The sequence below is a fragment of the Salmo salar genome, chromosome ssa24 (assembly GCF_905237065.1).
Source record: "Salmo salar chromosome ssa24, Ssal_v3.1, whole genome shotgun sequence".
In the NCBI taxonomy this organism is placed as follows: Eukaryota; Metazoa; Chordata; class Actinopteri; order Salmoniformes; family Salmonidae; genus Salmo; species Salmo salar.
This window is the reverse complement of record NC_059465.1, coordinates 12,825,288-12,848,225: the sequence shown is the minus strand read 5'-3', so window position 1 is coordinate 12,848,225 and position 22,938 is coordinate 12,825,288. Positions and strand designations below refer to the sequence as shown.

Sequence of the window (22,938 nt, the reverse complement as noted above, 5' to 3'; positions counted from 1 at the left end):
GCCAAGTGATGGAGGGCCAAGTGTCAGTTGGAATCTAGTTCATTGTCCCTCTCTGAAACAGGCAGGATTTTGGGAGTCGTGGCTGAGCGGGGCCGGCTGCCACGGGCCATGCAGGTGTGTAGAAGCAACCAAAGCCCCATGTCGACCAAATCACAATGAAGGCTGTGCACTGCACATCAGTTCAACAGAGGGTAGAGGCCTCTCTTTTTTTCTGGATATTTTTAAACTCACTAACAGTGTTTAAGAGCACACCCCCAAGGGTTCTCCATTCCTCTCTACTTTGCCCTCGTTCATTCTCTTCTCTGAACACACGCACAACCAACACACACAGAGAGAGACAGAGAGACGGAGAGAGAGAGAAAGAGAGAGGGAGAGAGGGAGACAGAGAGAGGGAGAGAGAGAGAAAGAGAGAGAGAAAGAGAGAGGGAGAGAGAGAGAAAGAGAGAGGGAGAGAGAGAGAAAGAGAGAGCGAAAGAGAGAGGGAGAGAGAGAGAAAGAGAGAGGGAGAGAGAGAGCAAGAAAGAGAGAATCACACTTAAGTTAGAAATGTATTTTGTGTAACTTGACTTATTCAATCACGGCTGTTTATTTCATTTATAAGGGAATTGACTCCTTTGGCACTTTTCCCACACACAAACAGATGAAATCCTTTGTTTGTGACTCCACCCTCCACTTTTAAAGAGACAAAAATGAATTGGAGTGGTAATGTTTGTGGAGCAATTAGCCACAAAAAAATGTCAGTAATGCAGTAATACAGAGATTGTGGTTATTCGAATGAGATATGGGAAACAAAACACTAGGTCAGGTAACAGTAGCATCACTGTGACAAATGTAACAAGGGCTTTATAAATTCACTTGATTGATCATTAGATTGAGTACAGTCACAGGGAATGAACAGTTAGATGGTTCTACTAAAGAAGCATCTGAACTAGACGTCTTACCACTGTCGCTGTTGTCGTCCACCAGGATGATCTCCTTGAGAAGGTGTGCAGGGGTGTGGTTGACCACGCTGTGGACGGACCGCAAGATGACTGACAAGGCCTCGTTCACAAAGATGAAAACCACTGAGATCTGAGGGAGGTCCTCTGGGTAAGTCAACTGCTTGCACCTGTATTGAAACAAATCATACGGTTTTATAATTATGGAACACAATTCAGGATTTGGCCAGTGAACCGGTAAAAGTGAGCTGCCCTCTTTCATTTGAATAAACCAAGTCTTGTTTGAAAGTTCTGAACGTTCATTGTAAAAGGAAGAAGATATTGAAATGCAAAAATATTTGCATTTAAATATCTTCTGCCTTCTACAATGAATGTTCAGAACATTCAAACATAAAACACTATTCATTCACTGAGCATACCTACACAAGTCTTCATACATGTTTCTATGCTCAGTGAATTAATAGTGTTTTAAGTCGATTCCCCTCAAAGCATACCACAGTCCCAAAAGATTTTCTGACAAAGCAAAGTAGGGGAAATAGGAACACTCTTTAATGTGAGGGTTGTGGCAAGGGAAAGCTGCAGCCTGGCTGTAGATGAAAGATGCAGCCCCTTCCTGGCTAGCTAGATCTATAAGCTGGAGGTGAGAGGCAGATGAGGTGTAGAGAACAGGGCTGGGAATGACACCAACACTGATGGGCTAGGGCTTTCCTCCCTCTCTCTCTATCTCTCTCTCTGGCTTCCCTCTCTCGCTCTCCAGTCTCCAGAGCCAACACTCTCTCTCTCTCTGTGTCTCTCCCTATCCCTCCTCCCTCCATCTCCCACAACTCTCTCTCTACAGCCCAGGATCTCAACTAGAGAAAACGCTCTTGCTGCCACCGATTAGGCCTCTCACACCAACGCATGGTAACTGGAGCTGTGGAGCAGGGATTCTTGTGATTGCAATCCAATTTCATGTTGTCGTTTTCAATGACCCAGTTAATGGAATGAATAGCACACGCCCACAGTAGTAGTACACAAGCACGTAAACAGGCACCATACAGTAGCATTTAGATTTTGTATATTTTTATATGCAGTTCATCACAGTCTTTTTGACTCCTCCCATTGCGTTTCCCAAGGGCTTTCACAGTAGCATAAGGCTTTGCAGGCATCTAAAGGTAAAGCTGGTCATACTGAAACGAATTCCTATGGCAACAACCAGCACACACGAACATCTTGTAAACCATCCCCCACCAGCATCCTAATTATATTTCAACTGCTGTCCCACTGGGCACACACTGGTTGAATCAACGTTGTTTCCACATAATTTCTATGAAATTACGTTGAGCCGACGTGGAATAGGCGTTCAATTGACGTGGGGTGTTATTTAATCTTCCATTTTTTTGGTGTAATCATATTGCACCACAATTAGGTGTTAATGAAGTACTAGTCACAATAAGATGTGTTTATATTTTCAACAATGTTCTCACTTATGGTTGAAATGAATGGTTTATGAGGCGGTGGTGGCAAAACGTCAACACAACAAATTAATTCAAAACTTAAATCGACTTGGCTCTGAGTAGGTGAGAGCAGAGGGCACAAACAAGATGAGTCATTTAAAGCTGTAATCCTTAATGGTGAAATTGCCACAGTCCATTTGCAATATTACAAACAACAAAGACTTTACTACTAACGACCACAGTTTTTTCCCTCAGACATTATGCGTAATAGAACAGCAGCATAAGTGCTGCAATGTTTTTTACCACGATGCACGAGGATCCCCAGCTCTGCTTCATGAACAAAACAAAAACAACGGCCGTGGGGCAGACAGTGGCACTGTTTTTCCCTATTGTTTCCATAATTTTCCCCACAAAAGTTTAGTATTTCGTCTCATATTCCTACTACACAATGACCACATCAAGCTTGTGACAAACTTGTTGGATGCATTTGCAGTTAGTTTCGGTTGCGTTTCATATTATTTTGTGCCCAATAGAATTAATGGTAAATAAGGTATTGTGTGATTTGGAGTCACTTTTATTGTAAATAAGAATAGGATATGTTTCTAAACACTTCTACATTAATGTGGATGCTACAATGATTAAGGATAATTGTGAATGAACTGTGGATAATGATGAGTGAGAAAGTTACAGGGGGTGAAAGATCATACCCCTAAGACATGCTAACCTCTCACCAATACCAACAACAGGGGATGTTAGCATGTCTTGGGGGTAGAATCGTTGACCCTGTGTGTGTGTGTGTGTGTGTGTGTGTGTGTGTGTGTGTGTGTGTGTGTGTGTGTGTGTGTGTGTGTGTGTGTGTGTGTGTGTGTGTGTGTGTGTGTGTGTGTGTGTGTGTGTGTGTGTGTGTGTGTGTGCCTGCGCATCAGATGGAACCCAGCGTTGCTCTGCGTCCTGTCCTCTCTACCCACCTAAACTTGAGAAAAGTGCAGTCAGTCAGTTCTGCATAAACCAATGATGTGTGTGTGCGTTTGTGTTTGGCCTGCACTAACCGTTTCTCACCTCACAGCAATAGGAAATGACAGGAGCGAAATGTACAATGATATGGAGAGGAGAGACTGTAAGGGTGTTATACATGGTCCATTTTAGGGCCTGTCCTTTTTAAACTGTACACAAAGGATGTTGGTAGAAATGTTTAAAACTCCACCTGTATGCTGATGACACAATTGTTTACTCCTGTGCCTCTTGTTAAATGGTTAAATGTTATCTGGTTAAATGAAAAGCTCAATTTTAAACAGCACATTAAAAACTTGGCAAAGAATCTGAAATTAGGTTTTTATTTTAGGAACAAATCAGGTTTTTCTATGTCAGTTAGAAAGGAACTTGTGCAAGGGACATTTTTTTGTGTGTTGGACTATGGTGACACTATTTACATGCAAGCTTCCGCCAGTACCTTTAGGGTGCTGGCCATAATGTATCATGGAGCACTTAGGTTCATAACTTATGCAAGATCACTCATATCTTTGCTCCTCACTAACAACAAAATCACAATCCTACAGCCTCCGTTCTCAGGACTGAAAGGGGGAAACAATCCTTCTCTCCTTCAACGCTCCAAGACCGAGCTACAAAAAACTGAAGCTGTACTGTACATTATTTTGTCTAAATGGGTCATACTGTTAATGTATTATTTGCAGTATATTACCCTATTCAAGTTCAAAGTGAAGTTCTATACAATTATTTCAGTTACAGTAAATTTCTATTTTATTCTGTCAGGAAAAGATTTGATTGAAAATCGGAATTGGTTTACATATCAGTTTATATACGTTTCCTAGGTTTGTTTTTGCTTCTATACAGAAAGTTCCATGTTTCCCCTCAATAATAGCAAATAGGACTGTTTTGATTGATTAGCTTTTCAGTGTATTCCTGAAATCCTTCCAAAAGGATTCCTTTCTCTCAGCAAGTTTATTTTGTTCTCTTTCACAGCTGTTTCACTGCCTCTTTCAATCAGCCATACATGCATTATACGTAAACACGAAGCCATATCTGGCAGTGAATACAAGTGAATCTTTGTGCAATAGTTTTCCTTTAGTGGGGGACAGCCACAAGCTGACAACCATGCCAAATCTAATGATGTATGTTTTATTTGGGCTTAGTTTAATTTGTCATGGCTAGTATGTGTATGAATATGGTTACCATAAGAATAAAAGCCAGAAGGGGCCAGGGAAAGGCACCAGATCACTTCAGCTGAGTTATGTCTATGGGCAAATTCAGTATCGAGGTTGTTAAGTGATATTGTAGTTCCAATGCCCTAGTTACTGAATTCAATTTAGGACAATGCTCAACCTTAAATTTGTGCCTGTCTGCTGGAACGAGGAGGTTTGTAGGTCCATATCAGTATGAGCGATCGACTCATCTGTTTGTAATGGAACTAAGCTCACTGGCAAGCTCTCATAATTCAACCTAGAACGATCTGTGACAGAAACAGAGCGCCAGATTAAGACTTATTCCCATCACACCCCCTTTTCGGCCTGCGACGCTGGCTGGCCGGCCCGTCTGCTTTTCACAGCCATGTTATTCGCTTTGAAATTTCACATTAACCTGAGATAACCTGTGCTGCACAGGAAATGAAAGCAACTCTACCCCTATAGAAAAGATTGTTCTCAAAAAGACATTAGTTTGCCTTGTCATTTCGCTGCCCTGTTGAGGAGATAAACTCAGCTTTTGTGGGAGAAACATTCCAGCTGAAAGCCTTTTACTTACAAATGGCTGCTGCGGTGACCTTGCGATCCCATTCCAGGGTATCAGAGGCTTAAGAAATTAGGTAGCGCCCAGCCGCGTGACCTTCCTGCTTTATAGTCTAGTTCTCCAAGTCCCAGATACGTCTATGGGGAAGTCTATGGGGAACCAACCTCAACATCTGTTGCATTGCTTGATCTCAATGAATATAGGAGCAATATTGTGCCATGTCTTGCTACAAGTGATTACAGATGATATAGATGAATTGAAATAGAAAATATTGTACAACTTCTCATCAGGGGCTAAAAGAGCCAAACTAGGGAAACTAGAGAGCAACAGAGAGCTAACAGCATGGAAATTGCATTTTCACATTGACTGTGAGGTATAGGCTAGAAGTGTCTTTCATTTTCTTTCTCATTCAGATGCTATTCTCTTCTGCCCTCAGTGAACCTCTGGTGCTAGCTAGTGCATCATTCTTATTGGCCCATCCCTTATCTAAGACATAGTATTGCAGCATTGTGCTACAGGCAACCCAAGGATGGGCAACATGGTGTGGTGTGACATCAGTTCCTGGATGGGATAATAAAGCCTCAAGTTAACTTCCTCTGGATCAATGTTGGAAAATGTCACCGCTGGAAGGATTGGCAACATAAAGCTCAGACCACTGGACGGGGAATGGGATAAAAGGGTTTAGGGAAATGGTCCGTCTTGACAAGTCCTGATTTGACCATGAGCTGATAGTGGGCTGTAATTAGAATGAATAGATTGGCGGTAGATCTTAAAACCCTACAAAAGGAGAAAGACAGTGTAATACAGAGACAGAGGTGATGAGGAGTGTGGATGTAGAGATCATTCAATAATCCTGCACCCCCCCCCCATGACTCCTGTGCAATTATGGCATTTGACCAAAGGTGTCTTGTGTTACCCTTTCCACACTATCCTACAGACCCCAATCCTATACTTTGCTGGCTAAGGTATTTTCTTTTCACATTGTCCTTTCAGGCAATGTTTCAGAAACCAAGGCGGACGCATAAGCAGGCCAATGCGGTACAGATTGGCTTGGCTCAGCTCAGTAGTGTGGAAATGGTATCAGTATATTGAAGGTGTGTCTTGTGTGTTTCTGCACAGCCAATTCAGTCCAACATGCAATGCAATGCACCCACATGGTGTGAAAATAGCCCTATCCCTTTCTTGCACCAAGGACCCATGTTTTGATTACAATCAAAGTCCTTGTCTTGTTCCAATCAGTAGACATCTTGCTACCTATGTCAAATGAATTACCCAAACAAGGTCGTTCAAAGTGCAGGGACAATGTGCAGGGACAATGTTAATTTCCTTCCAGCCATGGTGCAATAATACGCAGTAAGTAAGACACGCAGTAAGTAAGACACGCAGTAAGTAAGACACGGATATGTTAAGCTTAAACATATTGATTTCCTTTATGCATAGGGAGCCCACTGTATCTTCATCAAATAGTGTGTCTATGGTTGTTATGAACTGCTTTGCTTTGGGGAAGGTTTTCACCCTCTGGAATGACCTGTTTACATCTAAAGAAAGGGCATATCTTTGTTAATGGCGTGAACAATTGTGTTGAAATAGAGGCACACACGTCTCTCTCTCACACACACACACACACACACACACACACACACACACACACACACACACACACACACACACACACACACACACACACACACACACACACACACACACACACACACACACACACACACACCCACACACAGCATAGAACTGCATGAATCATTATTATTTCCACAGGGTATACATAACATACAGCTGCCCCTTACATTAGTGTCAAACACAGGACTGGCGGTATGATTATCTATCACGAGGGAGTAAACAATACATAGAAGTAAACGGTCTAGACAAACTGTCAACACTGACTTCCTGTAGACATGATCAAACCGTCAACACTGACTTCCTGTAAACATGATCAAACCGTTAACACTGACTTCCTGTAGACGTGATCAAACCGTCAACACGGACTCCCTGTACATATGATCAAACCCTCAACACTGACTTCCTGTAAACATGATCAAACCGTTAACACTGACTTCCTGTAGACGTGATATAACTGTTAACACTGACTCCCTGTACATATGATCAAACCGTTAACATGGACTCCCTGTACATATGATCAAACCGTCAACACTGACTTCCTTTAGACATGATCAAACCGTTAATACTGACTTCCAGTGAGACATGATCAAACCATCAACACTGACTTCCTGTAAACATGATCAAACCGTTAACACTGACTTCCTGTAGACGTGATCAAACCGTCAACACGGACTCCCTGTACATATGATCAAACCATCAACACTGACTTCCTTTAGACATGATCAAACCATTAACACTGACTTCCAGTGAGACATGATCAAACCATCAACACTGACTTCCTGTAAACATGATCAAACCGTTAACACTGACTTCCTGTACACATGATCAAACCGTCAACACGGACTCCCTGTACATATGATCAAACCCTCAACACTGACTTCCTGTAAACATGATCAAACCGTTAACACTGACTTCCTGTAGACGTGATATAACTGTTAACACTGACTTCCTGTAGACATTTTCAAACCGTCAACACTGTCTTCCTGTAGAAATTATCAAACCGTTAACACTGACTTCCTGTAGACATTATCAAACCGCCATCACTGACTTCCTGTAGACATTATCCTCCTCATAAAGAATCATTTCCTCAAATCCTCTTTTCCACCAAGCAGTTTTCAGCTGGTTATTAATTAGTAACCCGTCTTTTCACTCTTTCCCTTGCTCGCTCTCTCCTCTCGTTGATTTTCCAGCATGAAAGAAAGGGGATTACAAAGCGGATGTGGATGAAATGAATTGTTATCCACAGCAAAGCCCAAAGAAGTCTCTGGACGTCTCTCTCTGTCTGTCTGTTTTTGTTCTCTGACACGGGCTGATCTGAACACCAGTGGCATGCCTTATTATTCCCTCACAGTCATTGTATCACAGATGTAGTCCCACATTCTAAATATAAGATTCATTTTCTAAAAGGCCATTAATATTCCTACTGGGGTCTCCACGGTCTCTTTCATAAGAAATACTGCTGGACTCTCTCTTTTATTGCATTATTAACTAGCCTGCCGCCCCACTATCAACATCTTCTCTGGCTGTCTGGGACAATGTCTTTCCATGTAAGAAATACTCATGTCTTATGCAGCTGCCCTGGCCTAGCTACTGTACGGAGACAAGACAAATCTAAAAACCCATTTTGGGGTTCTCACTGTTTTACCTCAATTCAGTTGGCTCTTCTATTACCTACAGACAATGTTACTTTCTTTTGCACAAATAAATATAATAAAAGATACTAAATGAATATATAAATAAAGTCAAACCTACTTTTTGGGTCTGTAGTCTGGGATGCTACGGTCCAGGGATATGCGGTCACTGAGCTGGGCGTTGTAGCCGTACTCCTCGTACTTCCCATCCCCGTCAACATGGCTGTCGTCCCCCAGAGTGGCAGCTGCTCCTCCCTGGCCCAGACCCCCAGGCCCCTCCACCAGCCCCATGGGCTTCGCCAGCCCTAGAGGACAAACACACAGACATGCACACACACACACACACACACACACACACACACACACACACACACACACACACACACACACACACACACACACACACACACACACACACACACACACACACACACACACACACACACACACACAGACACAGAGAGTGAGACGGACAGACAACAAAAAAAGAGACAGAGAGTGGTAGGTGAGAGGAGAGGCCATACAGAGGGACATGAGATTGACATTCATGGGCTGTGAGAATCATGGGGAGTGCATCATTACACTCTCTGTCTTTAAAGGTGCTGAAAATACCAGCCTGGATGTGGATTTCTCAAGATGACAGAGTAGAGCGAGCAGCAGAGAAAAGGCAGTGGTACAAGACATAGAGAGACATATACAGTATAACGTCTGCATTCTACTTCTATGGCACAAGCATTGCATTGGAGATATGTACACTGAGTGTACAAAACATTAAGAACACCTTCCTAATATTTAGTTGCACCCCACCCTTTGCCCTCAATTCGTCAGGGCAAGGAATCAAAAAGGGGGCGAAAGCATTCCACAGGGATGTTGGCCCATGTTGACTCCAATGCTTCCCTCAATTGTTTCAAGTTTGCTGGATGTCCTTTGGGTGGTGGACCGTTCTTGATACACACAGTAAACTATTGAGGCGGCAGGTAGCCTAGTGGTTAGAGCGTTGGACTAGTAACCGAAAGGTTACAAGATTGAATCCCCAAGCTGACAAGGTAAAAATATGTCGTTCTGCCCGTGAACAAGGCAGTTAACCCACTGTTCCTAGGCTGTCATTGAAAATAAGAATTTGTTCTTAACTGACTTGGCTAGTAAAATATTGAATGTGAAAAACCCAGGAGTGTTGCAGTTCTTGACACAAACAGTGGCACCTACTACCATACCCTGTTCAAAAGCACTTAAATATATTGTCTTGCCCATTTACCCTCTGAATGGCACACATACACAATCCATGGCACACATACACATGGATTGTGTATGTGTGCCATTCAGAGGGTAAATGGGCATTGTCTCAAGGCTTAAACAAAATCTTTAACATGTCTCTTCCCTTTCATCTACACTGATTGAAGTGGATTTAACAAGTGACATCACTAAGGGATAATAGCATTCACCTGGTCAGTCTATCTCATGGAAAGAGCAGGTGATCTTAATGTTTTGTACACTCAGTCTACATTTCCCTTGTACTGATCATTTTACAGGATATCAGGTCTAAAATCACTGTTGGAATTATCCTCATTTGGAGAAGCACATTAGATACACTTTCCTTATAACCTAATTAGAATTAGACTGAAACTGATTGGGACTGACAGGTTTACAGATACTATTGGCCACTATAGCAGTTCTCTAGACTGTTATAATTCCCTGCAGAGGAAGGGGTCAGCTCTGTAAATACAAAATCTATCAACAAACAAATATAGCTTTTCAACTACACATTGATGGCCGTTCACTAAATGATTTTAAGTCTTCCCACTGGGCACACAGGTTGAATCAACATCGTTTCCATGTCATTTTAATGACATCTGTGACGTCTGTGGTGGATCACACATCAGAAATAAATCTGTCAGTTAAGTCTCCCACTATTGTAACCAGTGGTGGAAAAAGTACCCAATTATCATACTTGAGTAAAAGTAAAGATACCTTAATAGTATAAAGCATTTCAAATTGCTTATAATAAGCACATCAGACAGATTTTTTTACGGATGGCCAGGGGCACACTACAACACACAGACATCATTTACAAACAAAGCATGTGTGTTTAGTGAGTACTCCAGATCAGAGGCAGTATGGATGACCAGGGATGTTCTCTTGATAAGTGAGTGAATTGGACCATTTTCGTGTCCTGGTAAGTATTTTTGAGTGTCAGGGAAAATGTACATTATTTTCTTTAGGAATGTAATGGAGTAAAAGTAAAGTCGTCAAAAATAGAAATAGTAAAGTACAGATACCTAAAAAAACGACTTAAGTAGTACTTTAAAATATTTTGACTTAAGTACTTTACAGCACTGATTGTAACTGACATCCGATTGAACGTATCAGACAATGATGCTCTTATTAAAATGACATAGTACAATGCATTTAGCAGACTATAACACATTTCCCCTGTCTGTGACATTTTTAAAGGGGAAAGGGTTATCAGAAATGAAGGGTACAATGGGTTATCAGAAATGTGATTTTCCGAGATCTCAGCAGTCTCATTTTTTATTTTATTTTTATTTAACCTTTATTTAACTCATCAAGTGAATGCTCTTGGAAGTTTTCAGTCTTTAATCACAGACAGTGATATTTTGCTGTTAAACTTTCCAGACCGACTTCAAAGTCTGGCTCTTAATGATAGTTTTGGGTTGTATTTATATTCCTGGCTCTTTCTTTTTTTTACATTTCACCTTATCTGTTTAAGTACGGAGACTCTGGTGCACCTTGTCTACTATACAGTCGTGGCCAAAACTTTTGAGAATGACACAAATATTAATTTTCACAAAGTCTGCTACCTCAGTTTGTATGATGGCAATTTGCATATACTCCATAATGTTATGAAGAGTGATCAGATGAATTGGAATTAATTGCAAAGTCCCTCTTTGCCATGCAAATGAACTGAATCCCCCAAAAACATTTCCACTGCATTTCAGCCCTGCCACAAAAGGACCAGCTGACATCATGTCAGTGATTCTCTCGTTAACACAGGTGTGAGTGTTGACGAGGACAAGGCTGGAAATCACGCTGTCATGCTGATTGAATTCGAATAACAAACTGGAAGCTTCAAAGGGAGGGTGGTGCTTGGAATCATTGTTCTTCCTCTGTCAGCCATGGTTACCTGCAAGGAAACACGTGCCGTCATTATTGCTTTGCACAAAAAGGGCTTCACAGGCAAGGATATTGCTGCCAGTAAGATTGCACCTAAATCAACCACTTATCGGATCATCAAGAACTTCAAGGAGAGCGGTTCAATTGCTGTGAAGAAGGCTTCAGGGCGCCCAAGAAAGTCCAGCAAGCGCCAGGACCGTCTCCTAAAGTTCATTCAGCTGCGGGATCGGGGCACCACCAGTACAGAGCTTGCTCAGGAATGGCAGCAGGCAGGTGTGAGTGCATCTGCACGCACAGTGAGGCGAAGACTTTTGGAGGGTGGCCTGGTGTCAAGAAGGGCAGCAAAGAAGCCACTTCTCTCCAGAAAAAACATCAGGGATAGACTGATATTCTGCAAAAGGTACAGGGATTGGACTGCTGAGGACTGGGGTAAAGTAATTTTCTCTGATGAATCCCCTTTCCGATTGTTTGGGGCATCCGGAAAACAGCTTGTCCGGAGAAGACAAGTTGAGCGCTCCCATCAGTCCTGTGTCATGCCAACAGTAAAGCATCCTGAGACCATTCATGTGTGGGGTTGCTTCTCAGCCAAGGGAGTGGGCTCACTCACAATTTTGCCTAAGAACATAGCCATGAATAAAGAATGGTACCAACACATCCTCCGAGAGCAACTTCTCCCAACCATCCAGGAACAGTTTGGTGATGAACAATGCCTTCTCCAGTATGATGGAGCACCTTGCCATAAGGCAAAAGTGATAACTAAGTGGCTCGGGGAACAAAACATCGATATTTTGGGTCCATGGCCAGGAAACTCCCCAGACCTTAATCCCATTGAGAACTTGTGGTCAATCCTCAAGAGGCGGGTGGACAAACAAAAACCCACAAATTCTGACAAACTCCATGCATTGATTATGCAAGAATGGACTGCCATCAGTCAGGATGTGGCCCAGAAGTTAATTGACAGCATGCCAGGGCGGATTGCAGAGGTCTTGAAAAAGAAGGGTCAACACTGCAAATATTGACTCTTTGCATCAACTTCATGTAATTGTCAATAAAAGCCTTTGACACTTATGAAATGCTTGTAATTATACTTCAGTATTCCATAGTAACATCTGACAAAAATATATAAAGACACTGAGGCAGCAGACTTTGTGAAAATTCATATTTGTGTCATTCTCAAAACTTTTGGCCACGACTGTAGGTATGAAGTCTCATAGCGTTTCTGGTTTGGATATTCTAAACCCTGCTACACAGTGACATTGTAGGGGCTTAATTGTATCTGTGTGTCATACTTCCAGTGTGATCTCCACAGGTAAACCATGTTGCCTCTTCTCAACAGATGGACAGAAACAGCAAGTAAACAGGCCATACTAATGAAGATCTTCTCCCCAAGCCATTGCAAAGAAAACATTTTGGGGATGAGAGCTTTGAGGTTCTGGGAGATTTGCCATTGGAGCTGAACGGTTGGCGGTTGCAAGCTGTCACCTGTCACGAGAGGGATCACATCAGGAGAAACGCAGTGGTGTCATCTGACACCCTGAGTGGCGTTCAGTAGCGGTATGAACCCAGTCTGAATCCCAATCGCCGCTCTCATAACACTGAGGCAATCTAAGAAGCAACTGAAAGTAAAATATGGAGTGCCTCTCTGCGTGAGACTCGGAAACAGCCTAACATCTCCGCAGTTTTGTTTTCCGCAGTCCTTGTTATTTTGCTCCCATCACTCTCCGCTTCTTCTGGCTGGTTGAAGAAAATTCCATTAGAGGATGAGCGGATGCACATTGAGCCAGGAAGTCTGTCTGCCATTTGCTGCTGCCTGACAGAGTGGAGAGAGGTATTTTAACATAGGCCACGGGCGACTGACATGGTTTGAACCCTGGCCTCTTACACGTCAGAAGAGCACATTAGCCCGCTAAGCTAAAGCTTAGTCAGTGGTCCAGGAAGCCAATGCAACTCTACGTCCAAAGCAATGCTACTCATCATCAGTGATGTAGTGGAGGGTAAATACAGTTTACCCACCTTTTTATATTTTGCGCGACAGTTTACCCACCTTGCAGAAAAATCCATTGTAAGTATAGGGAACGTTACTTTTTTCACCATGACTGAGGATCAGAGTTTACCTTCCTATTTTTTTACCACTACATCACTGCTTATCATGTGAGTGTGGTCCAGAGTACTGGTTTTACCCTGTGTTGTTTTTACGCATTATTGAGCAGCAACAGCAAACAGAACCAGCTCAGGGATTTGGTGGTGATTGGTTTGGAGCTGCATTTGTTGTGCTGCTGCCAAAACAATTGGGCTTTGATAATACCTCAGAGAACAATTTGTTGTAGCTACAATTTCTCACTCTGCTGCTGATTCATCTTTTCATGTTTTTTTCTCTTGAGGCTGAATATTCTGTTGATTGGAGCAAAGCAAGGAATCCTTACAATGCCACAACGTATTAGTGCAAATAGAGGGGTTAAGCTTTGGATGAAAACCGACAAGTCCGCTAAAAGGATGTATAAATTAAATAGGGTTTTATTACAAACCACTCTGAATTGGTACAGTAGATATTGCTAAGTGTGTAAAGCTACTTGAGATATTAAATTAGACTAGCCTCAAGCCATTCAATATAATTCACATTCCAGACACAATCAAACATCGAATGATTGCATTCACTAAAACCCATGAGTAGGTTGACTCATTATCTACAACAATGAGAGACGTCCCAGACAAGGCAACAAAATACAACAGTAATATGCTTGTGCGATTCATCACTGAAATATATTGGACTCTCATTCAGAGTAAAGATTATTGTGACTCAGGTTGGGCAAACTACTGGGGAAAACGACAATGGCATATGCTCCAGCTACCACAGTGTTTGGCCAGAACTCTGAATGTCAGTGCACCTCTCTGACTAATCGTGTTACGGTACTGTTGACCACAGTGTTTCAGCACTGTGCTTGTACCATTGGGTTGGACCTGTATACAATGTGCAGAAACATTCATTTGTTCAGTCAAGGCAGACAATATGCCTACCATGATGTAGTTCAGTGACTATAAAGTAGAATAAATCTGAGAAGGAAGGGTAGGGGAATCAAGTATACAAGATTTTTCCAGGACACTTACGACAGGTTTATTAGATTGACTTATAGGGCACTTTTAAAGGACTTTTCGTGTCTGGGGTAAAACTGTACATTGCTTATTCACTATGGCAAAGCCACCAAAAAGAGCTTCAAGCTTTTTAGCGTAAACACAAGCATATCTACAGACGTGTGTAATCCTGTCCTATTGTGATGATTCATGTTGTATCACTGACACATCCTCAACCCAATATCCTCTACTTCCTCTAGTTTCATTCTTCAAACTACACATTAGCAAAACACCTTAATTATCCCACAATGAGGTAATTACAGGGAAACATCTGGTTGTTCCACCGTAAACACACAGGTGCTATTCCCTGTATTACGAGGTTTGCAGCACGCTATTGGGAGATAAAGGTTTGCATTCAAAATGACAGCCTAGTTCACTACATAGTGGACTAATTTTGACCAGAGCTTCATGGGCCCTGTTCAAAAGTAATGCACTATATAGGGAATAGGGTGCCATTTGGGACTCAGAGGAGGATGATGTACTGTTCCTATGCACTCAGATGGACAGATGTGTCTGTGCAGATATGAGGACGAGAAAGACTGACTACGATCAAACATCAATCTAGGTGCCCTATGTCCAAGTGCATATCTATCTTGATGTTCAGTCGCTCACCTCAGAATCCATTTCTACAGAGGCGCCCGCAACATGATACATTAAAGTCATTACAGTGATAAATTATGCAATAACCTTAAAAAAGTGTCTAACTTGGGCTTTTTCGATAGATGTCAAACTAAAAGACATCCCCATTTTGTGAATGATTTAAAGGAAAAGTGGAGTTATGCATGTCAAAAGTGAAGCTGAAATGTTATAAATATTGATGTCTTGGATGTGGTCGAGTGATCTGTTGTTCAAGAAAAGGAAAATAACTCCCTGTGGTTGGTTTTAAAAGCTACAATGTGGGCGATCCATAAAACACGAGAAAGGCATTACGCATAAAGTCTTGATTTTCTGCTCTTTTCAAAAAATGCTAACCAATGGGTCATAGTGACTCGTATTTGGAAATGATCAGAAGGATATCTCGAGACCCAATGTGCCATCACAACAATTTAAGTTTGCATGGCAACACATGCAAAGGTCTGAAAGTGGAAAGAACTGTTTCAAAAGAAGAAGTGCACAATAGCACCATTTAGCAATTATAAGGCAAAAATACTTTATAATCTAGTACAGTATATCTGTCTATAAATCATGTAATACGCCAGTTTCCTAATGAAAAGGAAATACCCCGCTCCTCCGCTCTCTCCACTGGCTTCCAGTTGAAGCTCGCATCCGCTACAAGACCATGGTGATTGCCTACGGAGCTGTGAAGGGAACGGCACCTCCATACCTTCAGGCTCTGATCAGGCCCTACACCCAAACAAGGGCACTGCGTTCATCCACCACTGGCCTGCTGGCCCCCCTACCTCTGAGGAAGCACAGTTCCCGCTCAGCCCAGTCAAAACTGTTCGCTGCTCTGGCACCCCAATGGTGGAACAAGCTCCCTCACGACGCCAGGACAGCGGAGTCAATCACCACCTTCCGGAGACACCTGAAACCCCACCTCTTTAAGGAATACCTGGGATAGGATAAAGTAATCCTTCTAACCCCCCCCCCTTAAAAGATTTAGATGCACTATTGTAAAGTGGTTGTTCCACTGGATATCATAAGGTGAATGCACCATTTTGTAAGTCGCTCTGGATAAGAGCGTCTGCTAAATGACTTAAATGTAATGTAAATGTAATGTAATGAAATATTTTCACACGGATCTAACCTCTCATTTAGGAGGGCAAGGACATATTCATATCAGGACTTTGTAGGGAATCATTCAATTAAAGTTTCAAAATAACCCCCATATGAAATCTCTCGCTCTTCCCAAAGTGTCATTATTCTGTAGATAGAATGCAGATTGTCAGAAGAGGCGGTGAATTCATTACAGAGATTCAGATTCCTAAAGACTGGAACTGATGAAATGATTATCATCTGTTACTGAAAATGTTTGGTAGATGATTCCTTATCTACATATCATTACTGGAAAATATATTTAATTCCTTCACAGGCTCCATTCCCCCACTCCAATCTGCTGGGGAGTTGTCTGTTGGCTCTCCAATATACTGTAGAATTACTGATGAATACTATTAAGGTATGGGGTATGGGAGATGAGACAAAATTACATTTCTAATTCCTTGTCAGGATTTCTCTCTCTCCAGGCTTTATTAACAACATTGCTCTCTGTCAGGCGGTGGGTGTAGCTGGTGCATGAAGTCAGGTGCAGGCGAGCAGAGATGAGTGAACAACGCACTTTACTTAAGAAATAGCACAAGTAACAATACCAATGTGCGAACAATAACGGTTGCCACAAAACACGGGTGAAAACAGCACCCGGAAAAAACCAGCCGGAAACGTACCGACCTGAACAATAAACAATCACACACAAAGACATGGGGGAAACAGAGGGTTAAATACATGACCAGTAATTGGGAAATGAAAACCAGGTGTGTGGGAAACAAAGACAAAACAAATGGAAAATGAAAAGTGAATTGGCGATGGCTAGAAGAGCGCCGCCCGAACAAGGAGAGGAACCGACTTCGGCGGAAGTCGTGACAGTACCCCCCCTTGACGCGTGGCTCCAGCAGCGTGCTGACGCCGGCCTCGGGGATGACCCGGAGGGCGAGGCGCAGGGCGATCCGGACAGAGACGGTGGAACTCCCGCAGCATTGAAGGGTCCAACACGTCCTCCACCGGAACGAGTCCAGTATAGATCGAACTGAATACCCCTTGATGTCCAGAGGGAGTGGAGGAACCTCCCGCACCTCAGACTCCTGGAGCGGGCCAGCCACCACCGGCCTGAGGAGAGACACATGGAACGAGGGGTTAATACGGTAATCGGGGGGAAGCTGTAACCTGTAACATACCTCGTTCAGTCTCCTCAGGACTTTAAATGGCCCCACAAACCGTGGACCCAGCTTCCGGCAGGGCAGGCGGAGGGGCAGGTTCCAGGTGCGAACACCGGGGCCCCACTGCGGTGACGGTCTGAGCTGGATTTCTGGCGCAGCAAGGCCCACTACAGGTGAACATGAGCGGTGTCCCATGTCTCCTCAGCGCGCCTGAACCAGTCGTCCACTGCAGGAGCCTCGATCTGGCTCTGATGCCAAGGCGCCAGAACCGGCTGGTACCCCAGTACGCACTGGAAGGAGGAGAGGTTAGTAGAGGAGTGGCAGAGCGAGTTCTGGGCCATCTCTGCCCAGGGCATGAACGCCGCCCACTCCCCCAGCTGGTCCTGGCAATAAGACCTCAGAAACCTACTCACATCCTGGTTCACTCTCTCCACCTGCCCGTTACTCTCGGGGTGAAAACCTGAGGTAAGGCTGACCGAGACCCCCAGACATTCCATGAACGCCCTGCAGACCCTCGACGTGAACTGGGGACCCCAATCAGACAATATATCCTCAGGCACCCCGTAGTGCCGGAAGACGTGTGTAAAGAAGGCCTCCGCAGTCTGTAAGGCCATAGGGAGACCGGGCAAAGGGAGGAGATGACAGGACTTAGAAAAACAATCCACAACGACCAGGATCGTGGTGTTACCCTGTGAGGGAGGAAGATCGGTCAGGAAATACACCAACAGGTGCGACCACAGCCGTTGTGGAACGGGTAAGGGTTGTAACTTACCTCTGGGCAGGTGCCTAAGAGCTTTGCACTGGGAGCACACCGAGCAGGAGGAAACATAAACCCTCACGTCCTTAGCCAAAGTGGGCCACCAGTACTTCCCACTAAGACAGAGCACCGTCCAACCGATACCAGGATGACCAGAGGAGGGTGACGTGTGGGCCCAATAGATCAGCCGGTCGCGGACAGCAGACGGAACGTACAGACGCCCAGCTGGACACTGGAGGGGAGCGGGCTCTGTACGTAACGCCTGCTCAATGTCCGCGTCCAGCTCCCACACGACCAGCGCTACCAGGCAGGAGGCCGGGAGTATGGGAGTATGATCCATGAGCTGCTCCTCTGTGTCATTCAGCCGGAACAGTGCGTCTGCCTTCACATTTTGGGAACCTGGTCTGTAGGACAGGGTAAACACAAAATGGGTAAAAAACATGGCCCACCTTGCCTGACGAGGATTCAGTCTCCTCGCTGCCCGGATGTACTCCAGGTTGCGGTGGTCAGTCCAGATGAGAAAAGGGTGTTTAGCCCCCTCAAGCCAATGTCTCCACGCCTTCAAGGCTTTCACCACAGCCAACAACTCCCGGTCCCCCACATCATAGTTCCGCTCCGCCGGGCTGAGCTTCTTCGAGAAGAAAGTACAGGGGTGGAGCTTCGGTGGCGTGCCCGAGCGCTGAGAGAGCACGGCTCCTATCCCAGCCTCGGACGCGTCCACCTCCACTATGAACGCCAAAGAAGGATCCGGATGGGCCAGCACGGGAGCCGAGGTAAACAGAGCCCTTAGGTGACCAAAAGCCCTGTCCGCCTTAGCCGACCACTGCAAACGTACAGGACCCCCCCTAGCACCACGGGAAACGCAGGAGAATCAATAAGGAAGAGACAGATTTTCTCCTTATGACCCTCCTGCGTCACCATGCCCAGGGGCGCGGTGACCTCCCTAATCAACCCGGACCCTAATGGTCGACTGTCTAGGGCATGAACTGGGAAGGGCATATCCACTGGAACAATGGGGATCCCTAATTTATGGGCAAATGATCTGTCACTGAAATTCCCAGCTGCGCCTGTATCGACGAGCGCCTTATACTGGAAATGCGGGGACAACTCAGGAAAAGTAATGTTCAAAAACATGTGGGCAACAGAAAGCTCTGGGTGAGCATGGTGCCGCGGGTGACGCGAGAGTGCCCTGCCTGCTGCCTCGACTCCCAGAGGAACCTCCCCAGCACCGACCGGCAGTGTGCCCTCTGCGGCCACAGATGGTGCATGAAACGGAACCTCCTCTGGTCTCCCTAAGCGTAGCACCTCCCAGCTCCATGGGCGTTGGAGAGGTGGTGCTGGGGGATGGAACCGACAGACCCTGATCTGGATGTCCGCGGGTAGCCAGCAGGTTATCCAACCGAATGGACAGGTCCACCAGCTGGTCGAAAGTGAGGGTGGTGTCCCTGCAGGCCAACTCCCGACGGACGTCCTCGTGCAAACTGCAACGATAGTGGTCCAACCGGTGTCATGTCGTTCCATCCCATCCCACGCCAGCGGACGGGGTCCTGAAGTCCAGAGCCACCTCCTGGGCGCTCCTCGTCCCCTTCCTCAGATTTACGAGACGTTCATCCGTCGCTCAGGCGGGTGGTCGAAGACTGCCCGGAAGTGGCGGGTGAAATCTCCAAAGTGGTCCAGCGCCGCATCTCCTTCTCCCCACATGGCGTTGGCACACTCCAGGGCTCTCCCTGAGACAAGGGAGGACACCCTCTCTCGGTCCGAAGGCGCCGGGTGGACGGTTGCTAGGTAGAGCTCCAGCTGTAATAGGAAACCCTGACATTGTGCAGCCGTCCCATCATACTCCCGAGGGAGGGCAAGATAAATCCCACTGGGACTGGGTGAAAGAGGGGCGAGTAGTGGAGACCTTGGTTGAGCTGGCGGAGGCGCTGGAGGACCTCCCTTTCTCTCAGCGATCCATAGTCTGTAGGATGCGGTCCATGGTGGCGCCGAGATGATGGAGCATCGCCGCTTGCTCCTGGACGCGCTCCTCGACCCCAATAACAGGGGTACCTGCTCTTGCTGACTCCATGACGTTTCTTGGTGTGTGATTCTGTCAGGCGGTGGGTGTAGTTGGTGCATGAAGTCAGGCGCAGTAGAGCAGAGATGAGTGAACAATGCACTTTACTTAAGAAATAGCACAAGTAACAATACCAATGTGCGAACAATAACGGTTGCCACAAAACACGGGTGAAAACAGCACCCGGAAAAAAACAGCCGGAAACGTACCGACCTGAACAATAAACAATCACACACAAAGACATGGGGGAAACAGAGGGTTAAATACATGACCAGTAATTGGGAAATGAAAACCAGGTGTGTGGGAAACAAAGACAAAACAAATGGAAAAGGAAAAGTGGATCGGCGATGGCTAGCAGACCGGCGACGTCGACTGCCGAGCGCCGTCCGGAGGAACCGACTTCGGCGGAAGTCGTGACACTCTGCAGCATAATCGAAGGGTTTATTTCCCAAATGCTATATCCACCAATTTTTCACATTTGGGTTTTTTCATTAGAAATGATTGCATATTGGTACTTTCATGGGGGTGTAAAATAATACTGTTCTCCGATTTTTTTATTAATCGATTTTTTTGCAAAACAGTATATATGCATTGTTCAGTTGAAATGGAATATCCGTATCCTGTATATTTGACTGTCTCACCTAGCTATCTTAAAATGAATGCACTTATTGTAAGTCGCTCTGGATAAGAGCATCTGCTAAATGACTAAAATGTCAAATGTAAATGTTTTACATAAAGATCTCATTTTACTGTATTGAAGTTTTTTTAATATTGACGTCATAAATGTATCATTTGTACATTTCTTAATTAGTAATATAGTTATTTGATACATTTGACTGTGTAAAACCTAAATCTAAGTTACCAATGTTTCAGAAAATGTATATATAGCGTTTTGAAATGAAACTCTTCAATTGGGCATTATAGATATGAGTCATATCTAGTGCTGCAGATAGAACGTCCATGCCATCTCATCACCTTCACTAACACAGGATGAAACAAGGAGTGACCTGCATCACTGATGACAAACATTCAGCCCTGCTCAGCTCAGCCTGTCTGTTTTAGGACAGCATTGGGTTGGAGGCTGTGACATCTGAATGCAACTGATGTTGAAACTAAAATAGCTGTGCAGCAACACTCACCATCCAACCTGAAAGAGCTTGAGAGGATCTGCAGAGAGCAATGGGTGAAACTCCCCAAATACAGGTGTGCCAAGCTTGTAGCGTCCTACCCAAGAAGACTCGAGGCTATAATCGCTGCCAAAGGTGCTTCAACAAAGTACTGAATAAAGGGTCTGAATCCTTGCAGTATGTAAATGTGGTATATATTTTTATATATATACATTTGCAAACATTTATAAAAACCTGTTATTTGCTTTGTCATTATGGGGTATTGGGTGTAGATTGATGAGGGAAAAAAACTATTTAATCCATTTTAGAATAAGGCTGTAACATAACAAAATGTGGAAAAGGTCAAAGGGTCTGAATACTTTCCAAAGGCACTGTATTTATTGATGATTATTGATAAACAAATATACTTCTGGCCCAAAACATGAATACACCGATCAGAGAGGATCTATCTGTTAATCTAAAGTTGCACTGATAGTAAGTAGAGATTTGGCATTTTGTGTGCACTGTTTAGGTCACAACACTGTCCTATAAGCCTGTTAACCAGAAGCTTAAACCCAGATAGACGCTTATCCAGCAGAGGATAGTGCCTCTTCAGCAGAGGAGAGATTCTGATAACCCTCTTGTCAGTTATTTCCATACTGAAAGAGTTGCTGATAACACACTTCACTGTTGTTTTGGTGAGGAATGACCTCATTGAAATATTAGATAGTGTTAGATGATATTAGATAATATTAGATACAGTGGTTGCATCCCAAATGTCACCCTATGCCCTATCCTGTATAGTGCACTACTACTTGCCCTATGGGTCCTTGTCAAAAGTAGTGCACTATAGGAAGTAGGGTGCCAACTATAGGAAGTAGAGTGCCAATTGTGATGCCAGTGAAGCGGCCTTTGCAACCAAACTGACTGGTTCACAAATCTATGGAATATTTAAACCCACACATTAACCAATGTCAAATACAAAATGAGGGCACATTGTCCAAATCACTGACTGAGCAGTACTGGAACAAATGCTTGCACAATGCACAGGAGCTGCATCACTTTGCAAAGCCATGTAATAGAAGAAGATTGGGCATTTTAAATGTCCTCTAAATCTAATTGGGCCTTGTCTTAATCCATTGGCATGTCACTGTTGGACAATAAACAACTGAAAAATGGGCAATTACTTCAAATCGCTGCTGGACATGGTAATAGTTATTGGCACGCAAGGTTCTCACTCTGTACAGCCAATCCCAATTGCAATAGAATACAATTAGTGGTCTGTGCTCCATTTACATATCGGGTAATAAATCGGGATATAAATGTATGATTAAGTGTGTCAATAAATAGTTGGATGCTAAACATGGAGGGGTTGGTGACAGGAGGGAAGGATTCTACCAGACTGTGTCTGACTCTGTACACTTCAGGGAAAATACATGAAGAAAAAAAATTAAATAACAATGTTTTTATTGTCACACACCAGATAGGTTCAGTGAAATGTCCAGA

At 44.1% G+C, this 22,938-nt stretch overlaps 1 protein-coding gene across 1 annotated transcript in view; it reads right to left on the bottom strand.

Annotated features, from left to right (window-relative positions):
- The window catches only part of LOC106585080 (polypeptide N-acetylgalactosaminyltransferase 9), a 91,816-nt gene that overhangs the window by 65,970 nt on the left and 2,908 nt on the right, over nt 1-22,938 (bottom strand). Inside the window, exons 2-3 of the mRNA XM_014170867.2 lie at nt 8,504-8,687; nt 942-1,108 (exon numbers count right to left, since the gene is read on the bottom strand). Coding sequence (XP_014026342.1) covers nt 942-1,108; nt 8,504-8,687 — 351 coding nt within the window. The remainder of the gene's footprint in view (nt 1-941; nt 1,109-8,503; nt 8,688-22,938) is intronic.